The sequence below is a fragment of the Natator depressus genome, chromosome 1 (genome assembly GCF_965152275.1).
Source record: "Natator depressus isolate rNatDep1 chromosome 1, rNatDep2.hap1, whole genome shotgun sequence".
Classification (NCBI taxonomy): Eukaryota; Metazoa; Chordata; order Testudines; family Cheloniidae; genus Natator; species Natator depressus.
This window is the reverse complement of record NC_134234.1, coordinates 219,384,413-219,405,593: the sequence shown is the minus strand read 5'-3', so window position 1 is coordinate 219,405,593 and position 21,181 is coordinate 219,384,413. Positions and strand designations below refer to the sequence as shown.

Here is a 21,181-nt window from a genome sequence, read left to right as displayed (position 1 = left end):
ATGTACATATCTTTGATCTTAAGATTAATTACAGTTACAGGATATAGACACACATACTCACAGTGTCTTCCTTGATTTCTTATCAACACATGGGAATGGGCTTAGCCTGTTAATCCCTTTTAGTATCTCTTTGATGCCCACACACACATGCATTGTCCTGATTACAACTGCAATGCCTCTCAACATGCCTTTAGGTTCATACACAGGTTACTCGTCCACTGATCCTAACCTGAGCTGGTTTGACAGTGTCCCAGTCACCTACCACCAAAGCAGGTTTAAACAAGCATTTTCAGTGAGCAACTGGTGGGGGAGAAGGTGGAGGCAGGTAAATTTCTATCTCTAGGAATGAGACATGTTGATTGTAGCCTGTGCTTGTATCTGAGCACCCTTCACACTAATCCAGTAGAGGCAAAGAAGGATAAATAACTTCTCTTCTGACTGTCTTTAGCATAAGAAAAACTATTATTTGTCTTTCCTGTAGACAAGACAAAGCTGAACATGGATCCTTCAGCTGCCTATGATTTGCTGGTGGACGGTGTCCAGGACTGGGATCTTACTGGTGACTCTGTTCCTTGTGAGCTGCTGCTCATTGGTGAGACTGCCTTCCCAGTGATGGTGAACCCCCAGGGGCAGGTCCTGATCGCCGCCTCACAGTATGGGAAGGGCCGGATGGTGGTCATCTCCCATGAGAGCTACCTGGGGTCTCCCAAGATGTCTCGGTTCCTACGCAATGCTGTGGGTTGGCTCAGTCCCTCCCCAGGAGCGGTGGTTGGTGTCCAGAAGACCTTGAGCTCCCTGGTGGGCATTCTCAGTAGTTCTGGCACCCAAGTGCAGCCCAGTACAGAGCTCATTGCCTCTTTTGGGGTTTACTGTATGGATGCCTATGATGCTGCACAGGGGAGGGAGCTGATCCAGTTTGTGAAGAGAGGAGGGGGTCTGCTCATTGGGGGTCAGGCTTGGCACTGGGCCTCTGGACACAGCGCAGAGAGAGTGCTGTTCGATTTCCCTGGGAACCACGTAACCAGCGTGGCCGGCGTTTATTTCACTGATATATATGGTGAGAGGGGGATCTTCAGCGTCTCAGACAAAGTGCCTGCAATTCCCTTGATCACTCCGTGAGTATCTGAAATAATTTCCTATGTATTAAAACCTGTAATTAAAGCTGTAAGAAAATTACTCCTGGGGGAATTCTAGGTCACTGCACATGCACAGATTTTATGTCCCCTGCAGATTTCTTTGCTTCCCTGCAGAAAAATGACTTTCTGATGGGGAAGCAAAGGGAAGCCACAAGAGTGGTCATGAGATCCTCCCCAGCAGTATGTTTCAGGTGCCCAGGGCAGCCGGCAGAGAGGTAAATCACTGTGGGGCTGGGGGTTCCTACCCTGCGCCAGACTCAGCTGCTAGTCCCTGGGCTGGAAGGACGGGACTTCCTCTTCCCTTGCACGGCATCTGGGATTGTGTCAGATCCACCCCCAGATTTCTCCCCTGGCTGTAGGAAGCTCTGAAAACTCTCCCCGCCACTCCCATGCTTCCTGCACCCATCGCTTCTCAGCTGCAGGGGGAGGGATCCCTGTACAGGGAGCTGCTCCCCCATCCACCCAACCCCTGTGCATCCAGAGCCCCTCATACCCAGACCTTTCTGCCGAGCCTCACCCCGCCTGCACCCAGAATCCCCCCTTACGAGCCCCACTCTCCATGCATCTGGACCACCCCGATGAGCCACCCACACCTGGATCCCAACCCTACCAAGCCCCAACCAGCTGCACCTGGATCTCCACCCCACTCAGTCCCACTTCCCCCAGCATCTAGACACCCCCCACCGCTGAGACGGCCACACCAAGACCCCTCTGCCAATCTCTATCCCCCACACATCCAGACCCCCACGCTGAGCTCCAACCACCTTCACCTGGACCCCCCCACAGAATCCCATTACCGTTGCACCCCCAACCCTCTTAGGGGGTATGTGGGTCCTTATCACTCGGGGAGGAAAAAGGAATTAACAGCAAAGAAATAAAACCAGAATCCTGCTAAAGAAGTTTGAGGAAACATTTGACTTCTGGGGGCTCTGATGCTCTGAATGAGTTCAGGTGACTCATGAAGTTCTAAGTATGAGACAAGGCAAATAAGTGAATGCTTTAACTTTTTTTGTGTGTATTTCAATAAGCAGGGATCCTGTTACTTATTTGAGATCTGAAATATTGATTTAGTATAGAACCACGAACAATAATTAACCTTTAAGTAGTTGTGCTCCACAAATGTCTGTTTACATATAAAGCATGGATGATCACATGACAAAACTGTTACACACTTTTCTGAAATACAATGAGCCCTTTACTGCTGTGCAAAGGAAATTCTCTAAGTTCTGATTATATAAATTAGCTCAGAACCAATGAATACAAAATATCCATCATACCTTATCCTCTGCTCTGCCATCCGGTATTTCATCTCTCTTTATGCATCCCCTTACCCTGTTCTGTTTTGTATCTCTCATTCTCATCTCCTTACCCTCTGCTGCACTGGTTCTGCCAAGCCACTTCACATAGGATAAAGGGATAAGAAAAAGTGACATGAAATTGCCACAGAACAGTGTAGGGTAAGAGGATAAGAGGCTCACTTTGCTTTAGAACAGCAGTTCTCAAACTGTGGGTCAGGAGATAAAGTGGGTTGCAATCCTGTTTTAATGGGGTCACCAGGGCTGGTGTTAGACTTGATGGGACCTGGGGCTCAAGTCAAAGCCTGAGCCCCATCACGCGGAGCCAGAGCTCATGGATTCAGCCTGGGGCGGCGGGGCTCAGACTTTGGACGTCAGTTTTGCCCCCCCCGCCCCACCTGGCACTGCAGGGCTTGGGCTATGGTCCCACCTCTTGGGGTCATGTAGTACTTTTTGTTATCAGAAGGGGGCCATGGTGCAATGAAGTTTGAGAACCCCTACTTTAGAATGATTATTCAGAACAATTGCAACTAAAGGCTATTGTCTCTCAGATGAAGGCAGTTAATTTCGTAGAAGTTTCCATCAGTAGATCTCAAAATGAAGAGATCTTTGTAGAAGTGATTTCAGAATATTTGGATATGCTGTAGGGCAGAGCAGAGATACTATACAATCTTCCTCTTCCATCTCATGACACTGTGACAGTGCTGGCATGTGACCTGACAGGAACATCTCTTGGTTTTGCAGGCATGGGCTAGATTTCAGCAGAGACTTAAACCTTCTCCTAACAGGTGTGTCAGAGCTAGACATAGTGACAGATGGTGTCCCCTCTCACCTGCTGGTCCATGGCACACTGGCCTTCCCCCTTGGCTTGGATGGCACCTATCGATGCTTTCTTGCAGCAGCTCACTATGGCCGGGGCCGTGTGGTGGTGGCTACACATGAGGTCCATCTTAGCACCCCGAAGCTCACAGACTTCATCCTCAATGCCATTCACTGGCTGGGTGCTGAGAAGAAAGGGAGAATTGGCATCAATCCCAATCTGAAGAACCTTCATGATCTGCTGACTCAAAGGCAGGTGGTATGTGAGATTTCAGAGCTTACCGACAATCTCAGCATCTACTGCTGCCAGTCCTACAGTGACAATGAGGCCAAGAAGATTCATGAGTTTGTGGCAGAAGGAGGGGGCCTGCTGATTGGAGGTCAGGCTTGGTGGTGGGCTTCTCAGAATGAGGGCCGAAATGTTCTGGCTGAATATCCTGGCAACAAAATCCTCAATGGGTTTGGGATCAGCATCCTGGGGGAAACCAAGGAGGCAGGCAAGTACCCTGTGTTACGACCCGAAGAGCAGCGGGGACATTACCACTTCCGCAGGGCACTCGCTCAGTTCCAGCAGCACCTAGACAAGAAGGAGGAACCCCAGCCCCCAGTGGCAGGCTGGCTTCAGAAACTGAGCCAGGACTGCGCCAAAGTCCTTCAGATCCCAGTCAAAAATGGCCACATCTATGCCTCACTGTACCACATCCTGTACATGATGGTGCAGAGCAATGGGATCCCACCAGTGAGCAAGGAACACGCAGTCAAGGGGAACTCCAAGGAGGTCTTGCTGCTTCATGTGGCTACAGCATTATGCCAACCCATGTCCGACTGTGCGAGGCTAGCACTCTGTGAACTCCACACAGTCCCTAGCACCACTGTGGAAATCAACTGCACAAATACAGGTGAGAGAATCTGTCCTTCCTCACGAATCTCCCCTCCCCCTGTTTCAACATGGAATGGCCTGTAGAACACAGGGTATAACAGTGTATAACCCTCCATAGCCATGATCACATAGATCAGACCTGTCACACTGTGTGCAGATCAGAGCTGCTAAAGATGGAAACCTCTTGGGTTACATTTAGCTTCTGCTTCAGGACCCAACTTAGGCTTTCCCCTAAAGTCAATTCTCCATTTTTATCTAGTCCAGTTTTAAATTATTTGAGTGATGGGATTTCTGTAATTTCTCTGATCCATGATCTAATACACCTCACCATCAGGAAACATTTCTAAACATTTAGCCTTAATTTACTTTCATTAGCCTCATGCCATTACTGCTAATTATACCCCTTTGGAGCACCCTAAACAATTGCTCTCCTCAGAGTTTACGGCTTTCGAATTAGAACTTTTCACAAATTTTTTGTCAACAAATTTTTTCAACAAAAGCCAAGAAAAACAATTGGTTGGTCTTTCTCCTCCATCTTCTGACCAGTTTGATGAAAATCTGCAACAGTTTCTCCTATTTTACCCTGATTTTTGATCAGCTCTATGTCAAAGAAAGCCCCTTCTACTTCCATATTTAGGCATCACTTGGCTAAACTCGATAGGTAAAATCCTGGCCCAACTCAACTCAATGAGTTTTGCCACCAGGACAGGATTTCCCTTTACCCATTTCCTTCCTAATCTTCATCAGCAAATTCCCTCCAGCCCCTTAATCAAGTGTTCAGTTTGCAATGAAAGGTTATGGGGCTCAAGCAATTAGGTGCTGGGGCTCAAGCAATTATTTTACATTCATAACCGATGCAGCAAGCCCAGAGGTGCCAGGCCTATGAACTGACAAGCCCAGAGGTACTGGGCTAAGCCTTGGCAAACCCTTGCACAAATTAAGCACTGCCTTAATCATTCATGTTGCTTTTCTCTATATTCCTCCATTTTATTGATATCTTCATGGAACAGAGGTGCCCAATACTGAATCCAGTATTTCTGGTGAGGTCACCAGAAAAGCAGAGAAAGAGACCCTTACCTCATATTTTACAATGTAATTAAACCTCTGCCCATGTAGCCCCAAAATTCATATTTGCCATTTTGCTGTCACATAACAGTGTAAGTTCATGTCTAATTATTGTCTATTATCCCTAGAACTACTGTTTTTGAAATCATCTGCTTTTTGATAAATGCATGTTTTAATCAAGCTACATTATCTTGAATTTGTCCAGGATGAACTACTTTTTGCCCACAGTCCTATATTTCTCTCCAAGGTGGTATCCGAAGGTCACCTTATTGAGCCTATTGGCCTGCCAACGTTCGTTCCATGCCTGCATGACATTGTGGGTGAAATGCTTTTTCATATACTTGATTTAAAAGGTCCTTGGGATGCTACTTGGAGCAGACTAAAACCCTTAGAAAGTCCAAGTAACTTTTTATTTCATTTGATACCAATTCACTGGACAGTGCTATTTGCTAAGAAGACTTTGTCTAAATGGGTAGCAACGTACATCTTCTGGTATCCCCGCCCTCGCATGACACTAGAAGGCTGTGTCAATGTAAATTTAGTCACAGGGAAAGCTGCTACAACTAGCTATATCATATTTGTCTTCTCTGAGTTCATCAGCAAAGGAACAATATGGTCCTCCCTCCACGTGCTCCTGCAGCCTTATTGCTTGTTTGTGTTGAGAAGCCCACCTTGGACTCTCTGCATTCCAGAACTTAGTTCCAAAATAGGGGAGAGGCCCAGTTCTCCTGCCTCCAGAGAAGTTCTTTATTTCTTTTGAGGATGTGGATGTCCCTTATTTTATGTAAGCCAAAGCTTTTTTCCTAATCAAAGTTGGGTTTCTTCCCCTTCCCTCCTCCCCCATTGAATGTTACTATTCAGACTAAAAAGTCTCCCTGGTACTGGTCTGTTCTCTTAGTCTACCCTGTAACATTTTTAACAACCCCCACCAACTTCCCATATCACTGTTAAAACTGCTGTCTCTTCTTTTGGCCTATCCCTCACACATCTTAATCACCAGGAGTGACAATCACTGGAAATCTGGAAATCTGCTTCTTTGAAAACATTATTTAACAGGCTTTTCATCCATCCCCCTCTAAGGTGGATTTCTTCTTTGTGGAGTAGCTATATTTGTTACATCTCCTTGTTTTTACATTTCTGAGACAACAGTTTAAGGTTTCATATTTTGACTGGTATCCCTCGCTGAGCTTCACCTCCTGGTTCAATTCAGAGAAAAGCATGGAGTGTTATGACAGTGGCATATGCATATAATATAATCTAATGTGCAGGTAGTGTGCGATGACCAGTAAGGTCTTCGCTCCTGCCATACCTTCCTACACTGGAGACCTTAGATTTTTGCCCAAGGGAGTTCATTTGGTTTGTGCTAAGGAGCAAGGACCCAGGACTGAGCATCCTGAATGATGTTGTTTAAAGAAACCAGACTGAAGGATTGTAATTTGCCCTTTTGCTTGCAGCTCTGACATCAGCAGCAGAATATCATACAAATCATGTTGTTACAATGCCTGCATAATGGTAATGTTATAAACAAGAAGTTAATTTCCTAGGAGAATGCAGCAGGAAGTATTAGCCCTCCCCTGCTCCATCTCACATGAATACTCTTTGCCCCCTGATGACATTCAGTGAGAGGAGATCCGTCCTCATGCAAACTGGCCATGCCATTCTCCTGATCCTTTCATATCGGAAAACAGACGGAGGTGTTTAAGAATAGCTCTGTATTTAGACCTGTCCTCTGTGTTTTATGCCAGGTGATGCAGCATGGAGGGAGCACAGGACTTTATCTTCCGCGTGGGAACACAGTGACCTTTATATTTCCTAGCACTGTTACTGGAGTTGGCCTTCAGGTGAACTAATCATCCTTTCTGATGCCTGTTATTTTACTTAAACTGTAGTTCTACTCAGAAATGTGATTACATAAAAAATGACACCTTATTGTACATTTCTTCATTTCTTTTGAGGATGTGGATGTCCCTTATTTTATGTAAGCCAAAGCTTTTTTCCTAATCAAAGCTGCTCCTGGAGGATATTCAGTTCTGTGGAAAGGTAATGTCTTCTTGCTTTGTAGGAGCATTTACCATGCAGAGCAAACACAGGCAGCAGAGAGGGAGCTAGATTCTATGTCTTCTTGTGCGTTAAGAGAATTGTTTACTAAGTTCTAATGAATTGCCCCATAAATGTTAAGCTCTTTGGTTTAGGACCCAAATCATCTTATATATTTATTTACGCCCAGATCCCCAAAAGCAATTTAGGCCCCTAACTCCCAGTGAAATCAGTAGAAGTTGGGGGCTTAAATACTTTTCAGGATGTGGGTAATAGTTCCTTGCACAGTGTACCCCGAAGCTTGGAGCTCTCAATTAGCTATAATATTAATACATGGTTAATATCAATAATGAGGTAGGACAGCTAAGTGATTACAGTGCTTGACTAGAATCCTGGTGCTTGTGGGGCCGACTGTCACTGGATCTCACACTGAAAATCTTCCTTCAGTTCACCCAGCTGTAAAATGGATCCCTGCTCAATAGGGTTAGGGAAGTCAAAGAAGGTCAGAGGTGATGCGCACTGTCACATCACTGCCTTGTGTACCTTGGTTATGGAAACTGATCCACCTTAAATTGCATCAACCTGATCAGCCATCTGTGGCTGGAGGCAGACTTTTAATAACAATAATCCATGCAGACCCATTGCGCAAAGATTACAGGCCAGGACTAAGAGTCCTGGGACCTTAGGCAAATAACTTGTGAGTTTCCATTGATTTCACTGGAACTGTGAGTGCTCACAGCAGTTACGTATTCTGTGACTTTCTGGACCTCCGTGACTTCTGCAGCGGCAGGTACGGCTGTCTTGGGGGCCACCTGAGCAACTCGGGCAGCCCCCAGGCCAGACACACCAGCTGCTGCTAGGGCAGTCTCAGGCCACTGCACCCTTCCCCATAGGTGCTGGAACTAGGGGTGCTGCACCCCCTGGCTTGTAGTGGTTTCCATCACTTACAAGGTTTACAGTTTGGTTCAATGGCTCTCAGCACCCCCACTATACAAATTGTTTCAGCACCTCTGCCCCTCCCCACAGCAGCAGCAGGAATTTGGGTGTGTGAGGGGGCTCAGGGCAGAGGCATGGGGTTGGGTTGTGGGTGAGGGCTCTGGGCAGCACTTACCTCGGGGGAATCCCCGGAAGCAGCCGGTATGTCCGGCTCCTAGGTGGAGGTGCAGCCTGGCGGCTCTTGTTTTTCCTCTGCTCACAGACGCCACCCCCACAGATCCTGCTGGCCGGGAACCCATTAGCACTCGGGGTGGGGGCAGCGCATGGAGCCTCCCTGGCCACGTGTCCGCCCTGGGGCCGCAGGGACATGCCGACCTCTTTCAGGAGCCGCATGGAGCCTGGTAGGGAGCCTGCCAGCCCTCCTCTAGCTTCCCCAACACCAGCGGGGGTCCCGGGCCACCTCCTGCCCTTCCCCCCCCCAGCGCCAGTGGAGATCCCGGGCCGCCCCCCCAAGAGCACCTGTGGCACCCCCGGGCCACCCCTCCCACCGAGCACCCAAATTTTAGTCAGGGTATACAGAAGAGTCATGGACAGGTCACAGGCTGTAAATTTTTGTTTACTGCCCGTGGCCTGTCCATTACTTTTACTAAAAATACCCGTGACTAAAATGTAGCCTAAATTATAACTGTCTTCTTGTCCTAGATCCAGAACGGTATGTAGGAACCTAACTCCCATTGCAATCCAGGGGAGCTAGGACCCAGCTCCACAATGGGTCTGAAGTGCCTAAACCCAAGATTTAGGCACCTTAGTCGCTTTAGGCACCACTGCAATCCACAAAACTCCTCCTTGGCTGCCACCTCATGCTGTATGAGACAAAACTCATTTGTGCCTACATTTTCAGGGTTCAGTTTCCCTAGGCGCCTGGGTTTCTGCCTTTGGGCATGCAAACTGCCACCTCCCTCCAAGTGTCCGGACACCTCTCTCCCGCATAAGTCCCAGCATGATCCACAAAGCAGGGGAAGATCGGCATTGCCCCCGCCCCACCCCGTATCTTGCCTACACAGCCCAGTGATTAGAGCACTCAACCAGGATGTGGGAGATCCAGGTTCAATTCCCCTCTCTGCCTGATGGGGCAAAAAGTATTTCAACAGGGACTAGCACTTCTCAGGACAGTGCTCTAACCAGTGGGCTATGGGATATTCTGGTGTGGGGCTCCCGCAGTCTCTCCTGTTGAAGCTGTTCCACCTGGATAAGTGTTTAAACAATGGTCGGTAAAGTTCATTACTCAATTGTTCCCATAACCAAGCAACCTTTTCATTTCCAGGTGCAGATTGGGTGTCACTCAGATGACCTCAGCAGAGCAGAGGAGCTGAAACGCCCCCCTGTGGTAATACACAGATGTGATGTCAAAGATCAGAAGATGTCAGTCTCCTCTCTCTGGGGGGGCCTCATTTACATCATTGTGCCAAAGGGAAGCCTGCTGGGGGGAGTGTCTATCACTGTAAAAGGGGCTGCGCAGGCTCCTTTCTTCAGGCTTGGTAAGCGTGCTGGTAAATGGTCTGAACATCTCTTCTTAGCCAGTTTTGCTGCTGATGATGATGATCGTGAAGAGACACAGAGAACTGCCTCTCTCATTATCCATGATTTGGGCTTGATCAGTTTTATCATGTTGCTTGTTTAAAGTCTAGTGCCACTTCTGAGCAAGATCTTCTTTAGCTGCCTTCTTCCTGGTCATTTGTGTATTCACTAAACCTTATTCTCTGTTGGACAGAATAGTGTATCTCTGCCAACTTGATACCAGATTTTGTTTCTCACCAGATATTAGAGCAAGAACAAGGGTTACTTTGATAGCACCTTAAAATGCGATCCGGGAAGAGGATAAAGGCAGAAGATGAAACCAACATTGGCAGGGAGAGGAGATTGTAGTCTCATGCTTTTAGTCATCGGGACGCCCTTCTGACAACAAAAATTACTACATGACCCCAGGAGGAGGGACCGAAGCCTGAGTCTGCCCAAACCACACCGCCCCAAGCCGGGAGGGGGGGAGGGGCAAACCAGAAGTCCAAGGGCTTAAGCCCTGGGGTGGGGGTGGGGGCTGTAACCTGAGCCCTGCCGCCCAGGGCTGAAGGGGCTCAGGCGTCAGGACCACAGCAAGTCTAACGCCGGCCCTGGCAACCCCATTAAAACAGTTTGAGAACCACTGAGCTAGATGAATCCAGCAAAATCTCAGGCTGCTTTAAGTTTTCTTATAGATGCACAAGGCCAAATTTAGAGTTGCTGTACGTTCAGAGGGGTCCACTGAAGTCAGTGGATTGGGATAGGACACACAGAGTCCGAATTTGGCTCACAAATTAATATCACTAATCATTCTTGAATCAAAAATAGTTTGAACATCTTGTTCCCATGTATTCAAAGTGATTTTCCTTGTGTTCGAATGTGCTTTAACCTCATGGCAAAATTCTCTTTAAAAAAGAAATTAGTAGTGTTTCTTATTTATATAGCCCTGGTGAGAACAAATGACATTTCATTGCAATTAGTGGACTGAATCGATCCTCAGCCCCTAGTTTTCATGTTAAACAGAAAAACACTTATTTTTTTCATTTCTGGCTGTTAACTATAACACTAATTAGAAAAGGGAAAAGTCAAATATCATTATTTGTTCAATAGCAGCTCTTGAAGGTCCCAATCAGGATCAAGGCCACATGGTGCTTGGCATTGTACAAATGCAGAACAACAGATCACTTTTGCCTCAAACAGCTTATAATCCAATTTGAAAAAAGGTGTAACAGGGTCCCAGTCCACAAACCAATGAATACAGTGGGTGGGTTTCCATTTACTACAATGGACTTTGGATCAGTCTTTGAGAGAATGCAACCAAAAACAGGAGGGGACGAAGAATAATAAATCAAATCAAATCATGAGGTTACTTAAGTAGCTTCTGCTCATCTTTAAGGCTTCCAAGGGCCCCAAGTATTTTAATTTATATTAAAATATAAAATGAAATCAGCTATACCCAACTGACCTGGAACCAAATCATCATGGGATTTGTGCACTTAATCTCTCTCTCCCATACTGATGCAGGAAAGACATCTAAGAGCCAGTGGCTGACCTGCATCCGTCACTATCCAGCTCCGTGGGCAGAACTAGCTACCCAGAACATCAGCTTAACGGTGCCTGCTGACAGCATCCGTCCCATAGAAGATCCCGAGCCTTTGCTAACCCTTTGGGAGCAGATTATGGCAGCTGTAGCTAAGCTGGCTGCTACACCAGCCAAGTTCCCTCGGCCAGAAAGGATTGTAGCAGACGTTCAGATCTCAGCTGGTGAGTATGGTGTATTGTCATAAAAGGCAAAAGAGCAACACCCTGGGGTAAAGGATTGAATTGGAGGTTGAGAGCCAGGAACTCTTTAATTGCAATGCTGGTTCTTTACTGACTCTAAGTATGACACCTTGGAAAGTCCCTAACCTCTCTTGAGCTTTTCACCAAGACACAAGATGTGGAGAATACAGTGGGACCCTCTAACAGTGTAACTCTATTTATAGTGACGCTTCTCTCCCAAGCACACTCTTATTCGGGCTGCCTCAGTTTACTCTAGGAGTGAGGGGAAAGGAATTGGTCGTACCCAACTCACAGTACAGCAGCCCTCCTTACCAGTGCAAAATTATTCTACACAGCTAGAACTGGTCAAAATACTGAGAGGGAAAAATATATGCTATTTATAGACGGATTTTAGTTCAGTTAGAAACTGGTCTGAATGAAGACATATTCAATGGTCAGTACATTTATTCAATCCACTAGTGAGCTGCCTAGTCAATTCTGAAGCTTGAATACCCACACTGATCCTTGGCAAATGCTCCATACAAATGCCATTTGTTTGCTTTTGGTATATGTCAAAATCTAAATTCCAAATTAGCAAATATTGTGACTGGCTTAATTATGCATTAGTGAACCGAACTTCAGCAGATTTGTAGTTTAGCAAATGTAATTTAACCCCCTCCCCCTACAATATATTTTCTAGTCCTTTGTTCATTCCTAGATTTAAATGACTCCAACCATGGAGTTTCCTTTGGAGAAGACTATTCCATATTCTGTGTTAGTAGATCTCACCGCTTTAAATGTCTCTTGGTCAATTTAATCATACTACTTATACACCCTTGTCCAGCTGTACAATTACGTCAACGGGGCTATGCTCCTGCTGATTGTTAAGTGCTTTACTGGACTGGGGCCGGAGCATGTAGCATTTTACAAGGCTGAGTGCCATCTGAGGATGACTCAGTGGTCTGTCTGAAATCACTTGGTGGATGTCAGTCCCGTCCCCAATAGATTAATGTGCACGCCAACAAACAACCATCATAATTAGAATTATTTGTGCCCCGTGTTGCGAATCAGATACCAAGGACAGACTGGATCATGAAGACTGAACTAACTTCTCACCACAAGGGATGGTCCCTCCAAGAAATTGAGATCACTTGAGAGGAGGTGGTGTGTAATTTAGAAGCTTGTTCTTTCCCTGCCCAGCCTCTCTCTCTTTTGTGGATTTACTGTGTGTTTTGTTATCCAACCACAGTTGTCAATCCAGCACCTTTCTTCATGCTGAAATTGACTGTAACAAAGAAATTAAATATCAGTACTAAATCATACTGCCCCTCCTCCTTTTCTCCACCTCCCCCCGCCCCCAAACCAAGGGGATCAGCATCTCTGACATTCAGACCATTTATTTCTAAAGAGCCGTATAATGAACACGGTATTAAAACATTCTAAAATACAATTAAAAAAACATTAGATCCGGGGTCACCACTACAAAAATGCTCATGAATATCAGCTCTATTGCTTTAATGCATCCTCCGTGGTGGGGTTTGTGCCTCTCTTGGCTCTGATTTCCATTAGCATTTGAGTTTCATTCTCACAAAAGGTCACAGAAAGTGAATTTCAGAGAGGCGTGCATGAATCTTTGCAGAAACTGAAATTTTAAGCATGGGAATATTCTCAGTGGAAGAGCCTGCACATACACCCCCAAACAGGTACAGCAATTACAGGATGACTTATCTGACCAATCACAACATGGATCAAATTTTGATTATCAAATACTCACACTGACCTGTTACAGTATTCATCCATTAACACTGAAAAAGAATTAATTTGAGGAACTATCCAGAGGATAAATCCAGACCACAATAAAGGATTTAATTGGTCTGATTTATTGTTCTTTGTGAATTACTTGCCAACTTCTAAAAAACACAGAATAACTTTCTTGAGCTGAGATCTCACCTTGACCGTTGGCCCCATCTCCCCCCTCCAGGCTGGATGCACGCTGGCTACCCAGTCATGTGTCATTTGGATTCAGTAAAGGAGTTGGTGAACATGGAATACATGCAAGCGAATGGCCTTTGGGGACCCATCCATGAGCTGGGACACAACCAGCAGCGGGCAGGCTGGGAATTCCCCCCTCACACTACTGAGGCCACCTGCAACCTGTGGTCTGTCTATGTGCATGAGAAGGTGCTGGGGATCCCCAGGGACAGAGCCCACGAACAACTACAGCTGCAGCACCGCAAGGAGAGAATCAGCGATTACCTTGGCAAAGGAGCCCAGCTAACGGACTGGAATGTCTGGACTGCACTGGAGACCTACCTGCAGGTGACACAGAGAGATTCATAAGAATGTGTCTGAATGCAAAGGATTCTAAAAGGTTGCTGGCTGGTTTGTATGTTCCACAAACATAGAAGCAGGTGGCAGGGGGAGAGAACTCCGAAACTTCTCCCTCAAAATTCAGGCCCCTCCTGTTTGGGCTAAATAAGACTCTCCATTCTCTAAATGGCTTATTTATTCTGCAGCCCTCAGCACAACATACTGACATGGAAGGACATACAGTAGCACACCTACTTCAGTGTGTCTAGTAGAGGGCAGTGGTGGCACATTCACATCAGCTAGCACATTTAATAATGCAGGATAAACTGTTACTGAGCAGTAACTATATAAAAAAGACACCTTCAAACTCTAAGACACACTTCCTGTGTGCAGGCAGAGTTAGAGTCCCTCACTTTAGTGACTAAGAGAGAGATTTTTAAGGGTATTTAAGGGCCTAAAAATGCAGATAGGCACCGAGTGGGATTTTCAAAAGGAGCCTCTTAGCCTCTTTAGGGGACTAAATAGTTTGAAAAATCTGGCCGTAAAAACTAAGTTCTTACTCCTGTTAGCGCTGCATAATCAGCAACATTTCAGAGAGAGGAAGGTGAATTATGCATCATCGGAGGTGTATGTTCTAGCAGGTAACACAATGACGTTTCACAGCTGTTAATGATGGCCTAACTGTATCTGTATACTTTCTTATTAGTGATGATACATGAAAAGGAAAGATCCTAGCTCAGGTGCGGGGGGGCTGATAGAGAGACAAAACATCTTTTTATTTGTAAACTAAGCATATTGGATATTGAAACTATTGGGAGAAAATAGGCCTGGCGTCCCATACCAGTACTGTTTTTTTAAACAGTCTCTTTTCAGAGTAGAAATACACTGTAAAATCGCCCCTCCCCATCCTCGCTCCTAACTCTGATCACTGAAATACAATTTCAGTACCTTACCCCAAAATGATATAATGATCAGATAACCATGTAATAGTCATGAGGTGTGATTAGCAATAACTGTAGGTTTGGTCACTAATCCTCATAACATGGGACCAGGTGTAGTGTCTTGTGTTACCTTAGTGAAGTATGATGCACTTTTAATACTGTTTTTTCATGCTCTTCAGCTTCAGGAAGCCTTTGGCTGGGAACCCTTCATCCAGCTCTTCTCTGAATACCAGACAATGTCTAACATCCCCACAGACAACCCTTCCAAGATGAACCTGTGGGCAGAGAAGTTCTCTCTGCAGGTGAAGAAGAATCTGGCCCCTTTCTTTGTGGCTTGGGGCTGGCCCATCAAGGGAGAAGTCTCTAAGAAGTTGGCATCTCTGCCCAACTGGGATAAGAACCCAATGAAGAAAGTGTGATGCTTTATTCACATAGAATGGTGGCTGTAATTTTTAGAGATAATTCAGAGTTGCTTGTCTTTCCTATAAGGCTAGATTCAAATCGGTATGGTGCAGGCTTATCTGTTTCATACTTGTTGGTATTTCTGAAATAAGTTGCCTTTGCCATGTGAGGCAAACATCTTCTGTGACCTGAATTTTCTGTTCCTTTCTCTGGGCCAGCTTCTGCTAGCTTTGTTCTCATGGAGTAGCACTCTGAGAAGACCCATTGATTTTAGTAGGGCTACTTGTGCATGAATAGGACTACTCATAGAGTAAGGTATTACTCCACAGAGTCAGGAAAACAAACCAAAGATATCTACAGCACTGATTACCTTCCAGGCTAAATTACTAAATTACCTTCTAGTATTTTCATAACACATTTCATATTTTGAGATGTAGCTCAGTCACTCCTAGCTAGAATCTGTAGTGAACTCTTGGGAAAATATCATCTGGCCCTGAGTTACTGTGATTTATCAATTTGTTTCATTCTTACTTTTTTTTTGATACCTCAGTATCTGACAATACCTCATCTTGATTGCCTGCATAAAGCAGGTATCTGCCCACGTGCCTTCTGGTGAAAACTGATGAAAAGTTGCTGCTGAGGTTTCCCCACACCCTTTCTTATGATAGATACCACACAGAGATGTGTGAATGTCCTTAGTGATGGAGCTCCCACCTCTTCCCTTTTGGAGACCATTCCACAGTCTAAAAAATCCCTCCCTGGGAAGAGATGTTTCCTGATATCCAGTTTAAATTCACCTCTGCATTTTTTGTTCAGTTGCACATTCATCAGATTAACCTGGAGCACCCATATTATTCCGGGTCCACCTACATTTCTCCCACTGCAGTTCATTCCGGTCCATCAGTGGTAGGGGCCTGAGTTCTCTCCCTTTGCTGTCCATTTGTATGTCTATCAGCAGCACTTGCTACTTCAGTCCTGGGTTCCAACAAAATGTTGCTAATACCTCAAATTCTAACTTTCAGGAATTCTTGAAATTCCCTTTGAGCCTTTAAAACAGGTTGAGCAATACACCACAATTCTGATATGCCACTTCCCTGCTATTTCAATTCCATTAGCTCCCCACAGCTCTGCTGCTGTCCCTCAGTCTTGGTCTGCTCTGCTCCCTCCCATGTCAGTCCTGGGATGCCTCCTACACATCTGCCAAAGCACCTCAACATTACCATGAGCACAGGACTGTCCCTAGACTAAATGGGGCCCCAAGCGAGGAGCATCCTCAGCGTCCCCCCATCCATTTGTTAAACTTTTGAATACCTTATTTTTCATTACATTTGTAGCCCATTTCATGATTTTGATGCATGATTTGCATGCGTGATTTATCCCTGTCATATAAGATGATAAATTTGCACTCCAGGATCCATAAATCTGTATTTATCCGTGCCATATATAAATGTCCTTTATTAGTCGCTACTTATACTCTGCAAGTCGTAAAAACACAAGTATACTTTCACAATTAAACAATAAAACAAGGTTCACAACATTGTAGCTGTGCTCTCACTTTGTTCTATCTTACTACCTAACTGGTGATGCCCCGTCCCTTATATTCCCAGGAGGGCATGGCTGACAACATTCTAGGACAGTGGTGGGCAACCTGTGGCTCATGGGCCGCATGCAGCCCATCAGGATAATCTGATTGCGGGCCGCAAGACATTTTGCTGATGTTGACCGTCCACAGGCACCGCCCCCCACAGCTCCCAGTGGCTGCGCTTCTCTGTTCCCGGCCAATGGGAGCTGTGGGAAGCGGCGACCAGCACATCCCTGCGGCCCCTTTGCCTGCAGGCACAGCTTCCCACAGCTCCCATTGGCCGGGAACAGAGAAGCACGGCCACTGGGAGCTGTCGGGGGTGGTGCCTGTGGATGGTCAACGTCAGCAAAATGTTTCACGGCCCGCAATCATATTACCCTGATGGGCTGCCTGTGGCCCACGGGTGGCAGGTTGCCCACCACTGTTCTAGAAGGTTCAAGGAAAATGTAGTTCTCAGAAAGTCTGGAAGGTTCCACAAGATTCTACAAAGGTCCAGAACATTCTAGGAGATTAGTGAAAAATGAATCCACATACGGAATACCTGAAACATTTTATTTCAAACATTCTATTTTCCCTTTTGTCACTAACAACAAGGACAGCACCCAGAGCCCGGTGCCTCCCCAAGCCCAGCAACCCAGGTGGTCACCTGGGTCACCTGCCCCTAAATCCAACCCTCCATGATCATAAAAAATAGTTTGAGTCTCTGAAGACTGTTGGATATTTTTCCCCTCGTTATTATTCAATTAAGAATTAGACACCTCTGTCAACTCACTGTTATGTGTGAACTGAGGAGCTGAGAAGTTTTACACACAACTTCCTTCCCTAGGACTCGAGGCTATAAGGCAGCATGTGCCAAAGGCATCAGGAACACTGTGGGAAAGAGAGACAGTTGTAGTTGGTTTGCATGTGTCTGAAATTTGACAGCATGGCAAAGTGAGGGAAGCTCAGGGGTAAATCCTCAGCAGGTGTAAATTGCCATAATTTACAGCCAGAGAATATTAAATTAACTAGTTTGTTAAGAAAATCTGAGGGGTTGTTTTGTAATTCCCCCATAGAGCACCCCCCTCACAGCCAATCCTTAAGGAGCACTGCTTGTTGAAAATGCACTCAGAATCACCCAAGATACTTTGCTAGCTGCAACTGTTTAGTTCGTGCGTGGTTAGTAAAATTTGGTTTAAGAATTGACTGCCATATACCTTTTGCCTGGCAAGTGTTTGTTCACTAGTGGAATGGATACATTCCTATTTAACCCTTTTGCCAGGTGTTGCTGGCAATTAAAAGAGATGGGTTTAATTACTATGAGTTCCCTTTTAAAACTTAAATATCAGCTTCAGACCTACCCCCCCAGAAACGTAGGAAAACTGAATACCCTACTATGTGCTTTTGACAGGCACTGCTTGCTCCTTGAAAGCCCTGAGTTCATTGCACAAAACAAAACAGAAAAGATTTATTGGGATGTAGTGCCATGATCACCACCCACCTCTATTTCTGCTTCACCGGGGACCCTTTAAAAAGTCACTCAGTCTCTGGTTACCTTCTTACCCCCAAAAGTCCTTTAATTCACACTTCACCAGACTGGCAACAGAGTTTGTCAAAAACAGATCTCAGAAGTCCCAAAACAAACACAAAGTCTTTCATCAGCTCCACACACTCTCCTGTTTTCTGGAGGTCCCTAACTTAGGCCTCCTGCCTCTTGTAGTCCCCATTACTTCTCTCAGCCAACCACCCCTGCACCGTCCTGCTGCCTTTTGTATTTGAATTACCTGATTCCTCTCAGGTGGGGCTGATTCCTCTCAGCTTGTAAAATTAAGGCAACCTTAGCCCCAGAATCTCCAGCCTATGGGCAAGCCACCGGTGGGGGAAAGGGAACAGAATAAACTTGGAAAAGCCAGTAATAATTAATTAACATTTGTGTACATATATATAAATAAAATAAGACTCCCCCTGCCTCCAGAGTGTCTTACAACAGTCTTCAACAGAGTCCTCCTCTCCTGGTGTGAGTGTCCAGTAAGGCAAAGTATTCCTGCAATAGCCACTTCCCTCTTCTTCACTGCACTCCCCCCCCACACACACACACTCTTTGTTGTTTGAGATTGGTGGGGTCCAGAGTTTGTGCAGCTCCATCTCTAGCCACAAAGGGAAGGAGCGGCCTGGTCTGCTCTGGCGCTTTACCACACGACACAGGGGTGGTGGCGATAGCTTAGATTGCTGGGTAGTAGGGCCTACGTTGGGGTTCTTCAGCTACAGTGTTGCCCTCTGTGGCTCTAGCAACAGCCATCTCTGCACCATCACCCACCTCAAAGCCACCTCTTGTGCATGAAAGCTTCCCCTGCACCCTGTCCTTGCAAAGTCTTCAGAGGAAATTAGTGGCATATAGGACCCTAAGCTGAGTCGTTTCCACCAGGCAGACACTCACATCAGAAGACACTCTCACTTAGCTTTGTCCAGCGTCCACTCAAACATGCCAGACTGTGGTTTTGGTCAGGGTGACCACTTACCCCAGACACATTTTGTACAGTTCACTAGCCCTTTCATTATCCAACAGGGATAATACATTTTATTACTATAGCACTTTATTCCTCTCTCGACCTCACAGCATCTACAGCGGGGGTTAGGTCGGCTTAACGACATTGATCAGGGGTGTGACTTTTTCACACTGACATAGCTAGTTCAACCTGACTCTTAAGTGTAGACCTGGCCTCAGATAGCTCTATGCCAGTTGCCCTACTTAAAGCCATATAGCCATCCTCGTCTTCACTCTCGGCATCCTCTTGAACACCTTGTCTCAGGGATGAGCAAAATCAACTTGGAGCTGTTTCATCTGTGTCCTCTGATCTAATGCTGTCCAGGTTCTCTGGGCATTGTCCAGCTATTAAGAAATTTTTGGAAAACAAACACCGGTAAACTCCTGTTTAAATATACAAAGCCCTCGTCGGTTCCTACCCACCAATACTCCCAGCCTCCTCAGTATTTTATACTCTATTCACCTGTGACATGGCTCTGCAGTTCAGATTGTTTGAGGGAGATTCCCCAGCCTCAGATGAGGCCTCCCCTCTATGGGTTCAAGCAATGGGCTGGCAGCACACTCATCAGACAGCCTCACGATCACTCAGGTCTCCTGGTCATGTTCTGGAATCTCCAGCAGTGCTTGGGCCTGAGGGCTTCACCTCCTCCTCAGAAATGTCATTGGCATAGTGCTTTATTTGCAATGCCTGAGCATACTCAGAGCTAAACAAATTCTGTAACTCTCATGGAGTGGTGAAGGAGTCCATGTTCCACAATTTCTGAAAATGTACTGTTGAAACAAGATGGCCTCTTTCATACCTTGAGGATTTGAGGTCTCCTAGGGTAATGCTCCCAAACAACCAATGGCTAAGCACTAGAGGCCAGATTTCCAGCCTAGAAACCACCTCTAGTTTGTGTGCATCTTGGAGGTCCCACCACCCACAAGGTCCCACCGATTGGCTCATACTCTCAACTGGGCCTACACAGGGGCTAGATTGAGACAGACTGGTAGAGATGAGCATGGGCAGGCTACAGAAGGGATCATGGGGGCTGGCTCACCCCTAGTAATACAATAAACACATGTGATATGTGCCTCGGGTGGGGGTGGGTGGGGCGGGGTTGGCAGGGTCTTGGGAGACATAGAGAGGTGTGATTTTCAGACCCATCTCAGAGCTGATTGGTCCAGGAGAGGAGTATCTACAATTGGAAGGCCCAACTGTGCCCCACAGTACATGCTCACTGGCAGGACATATGTCACACCCCTTAATGCTGATTGGTCCTAGGGCAGCGCTAAGAGGGGTCTGAACAGAAGTTAACAGGTAGGGTTTGGAAAGTTTGACAGGTGGGGTGTAAGGGCTTGTCTCTACACAGACCTACCACCTGATTATCTAAAATCAGTTTTTAAACTGATTTAGTTAAACCAGTGCAAACCTCTTCACACAGCTGTAAATTTTTTCAGTGTTAATATAGCTTAATTCAGTAAATTGGCAATTTAAAAATTTTAAAGTTTTTAGTTTAACTAGTGCACACTGTGTGTGCAGACCAGGCCTAGGACATGAGAGAAGAACCAAGAGCAAGAGCAGACCTGGCACCAGGAGACCACACAGCTTCCATGGAATGAGAGAAAATAAATCTTTACTCAGAGAGATCACAGTCCCATAATTCTCCCTCATGACATCCCTGTAAAGCTACTTTTCATCCAAATGACCCCATGCCTCCTGTCTGAACTACACAGACACATCACTGAATGTCACCAGCACCTGAAATAATAAGTGACCCTACCTCCAGTGACAAGCCCACTACTCAGTGCTGAGTAATGAGGGTAGGAAGACAAGCAGCAAATTGAGGGTGGCATAATGCGCCCAACACTGCTGACAGGATCCAGAGTCGGGGCTCTACTAGTACAGGACTGGGGACCTGTTTTATGTAGTGAGGTGGAAGGAGAAAAGGAAGGG

General features: G+C 46.0%; 1 protein-coding gene and 1 long non-coding RNA gene across 3 annotated transcripts in view; one reads left to right on the top strand and one right to left on the bottom strand.

The window, feature by feature from the left end:
• LOC141975574 (uncharacterized) overlaps nt 1–21,031 on the bottom strand; it is a 39,194-nt gene extending 18,163 nt beyond the window's left edge. Inside the window, exons 1-4 of one of the 2 annotated variants that reach the window (XR_012635955.1) lie at nt 21,009–21,031; nt 17,494–17,591; nt 13,743–13,799; nt 26–1,123 (exon numbers count right to left, since the gene is read on the bottom strand). This is a non-coding gene — a long non-coding RNA (uncharacterized LOC141975574). Of the gene's footprint in view, nt 1–25; nt 1,124–13,742; nt 13,800–17,493; nt 17,592–21,008 lie in introns of those variants that run through there. The other variant, XR_012635954.1, reaches the window with a different exon arrangement.
• On the top strand, nt 499–15,156 carry LOC141975556 (TRPM8 channel-associated factor 2-like). Its single transcript, XM_074936009.1, has 7 exons — nt 499–1,115; nt 3,176–4,161; nt 6,957–7,036; nt 9,493–9,706; nt 11,250–11,489; nt 13,468–13,805; nt 14,917–15,156. The coding sequence occupies exons 1-7, from the start codon at nt 499–501 to the stop codon at nt 15,154–15,156; spliced, it is 2,715 nt and encodes a 904-aa protein (XP_074792110.1).
• Nucleotides 21,032–21,181: the final 150 nt, after the last annotated feature.

What these genes read in the sequence shown, in the direction of transcription:
- LOC141975556 (XM_074936009.1), top strand. Translation starts at nt 499, where the DNA reads ATGGATCCTTCAGCTGCCTATGATTTGCTGGTGGACGGTGTCCAGGAC. An exon ending in GCAATTCCCTTGATCACTCC is followed by an intron (nt 1,116 to 3,175) that starts GTGAGTATCTGA and finishes TTGGTTTTGCAG; the next exon opens with GCATGGGCTAGATTTCAGCA. An exon ending in GGCTCCTTTCTTCAGGCTTG is followed by an intron (nt 9,707 to 11,249) that starts GTAAGCGTGCTG and finishes ATACTGATGCAG; the next exon opens with GAAAGACATCTAAGAGCCAG.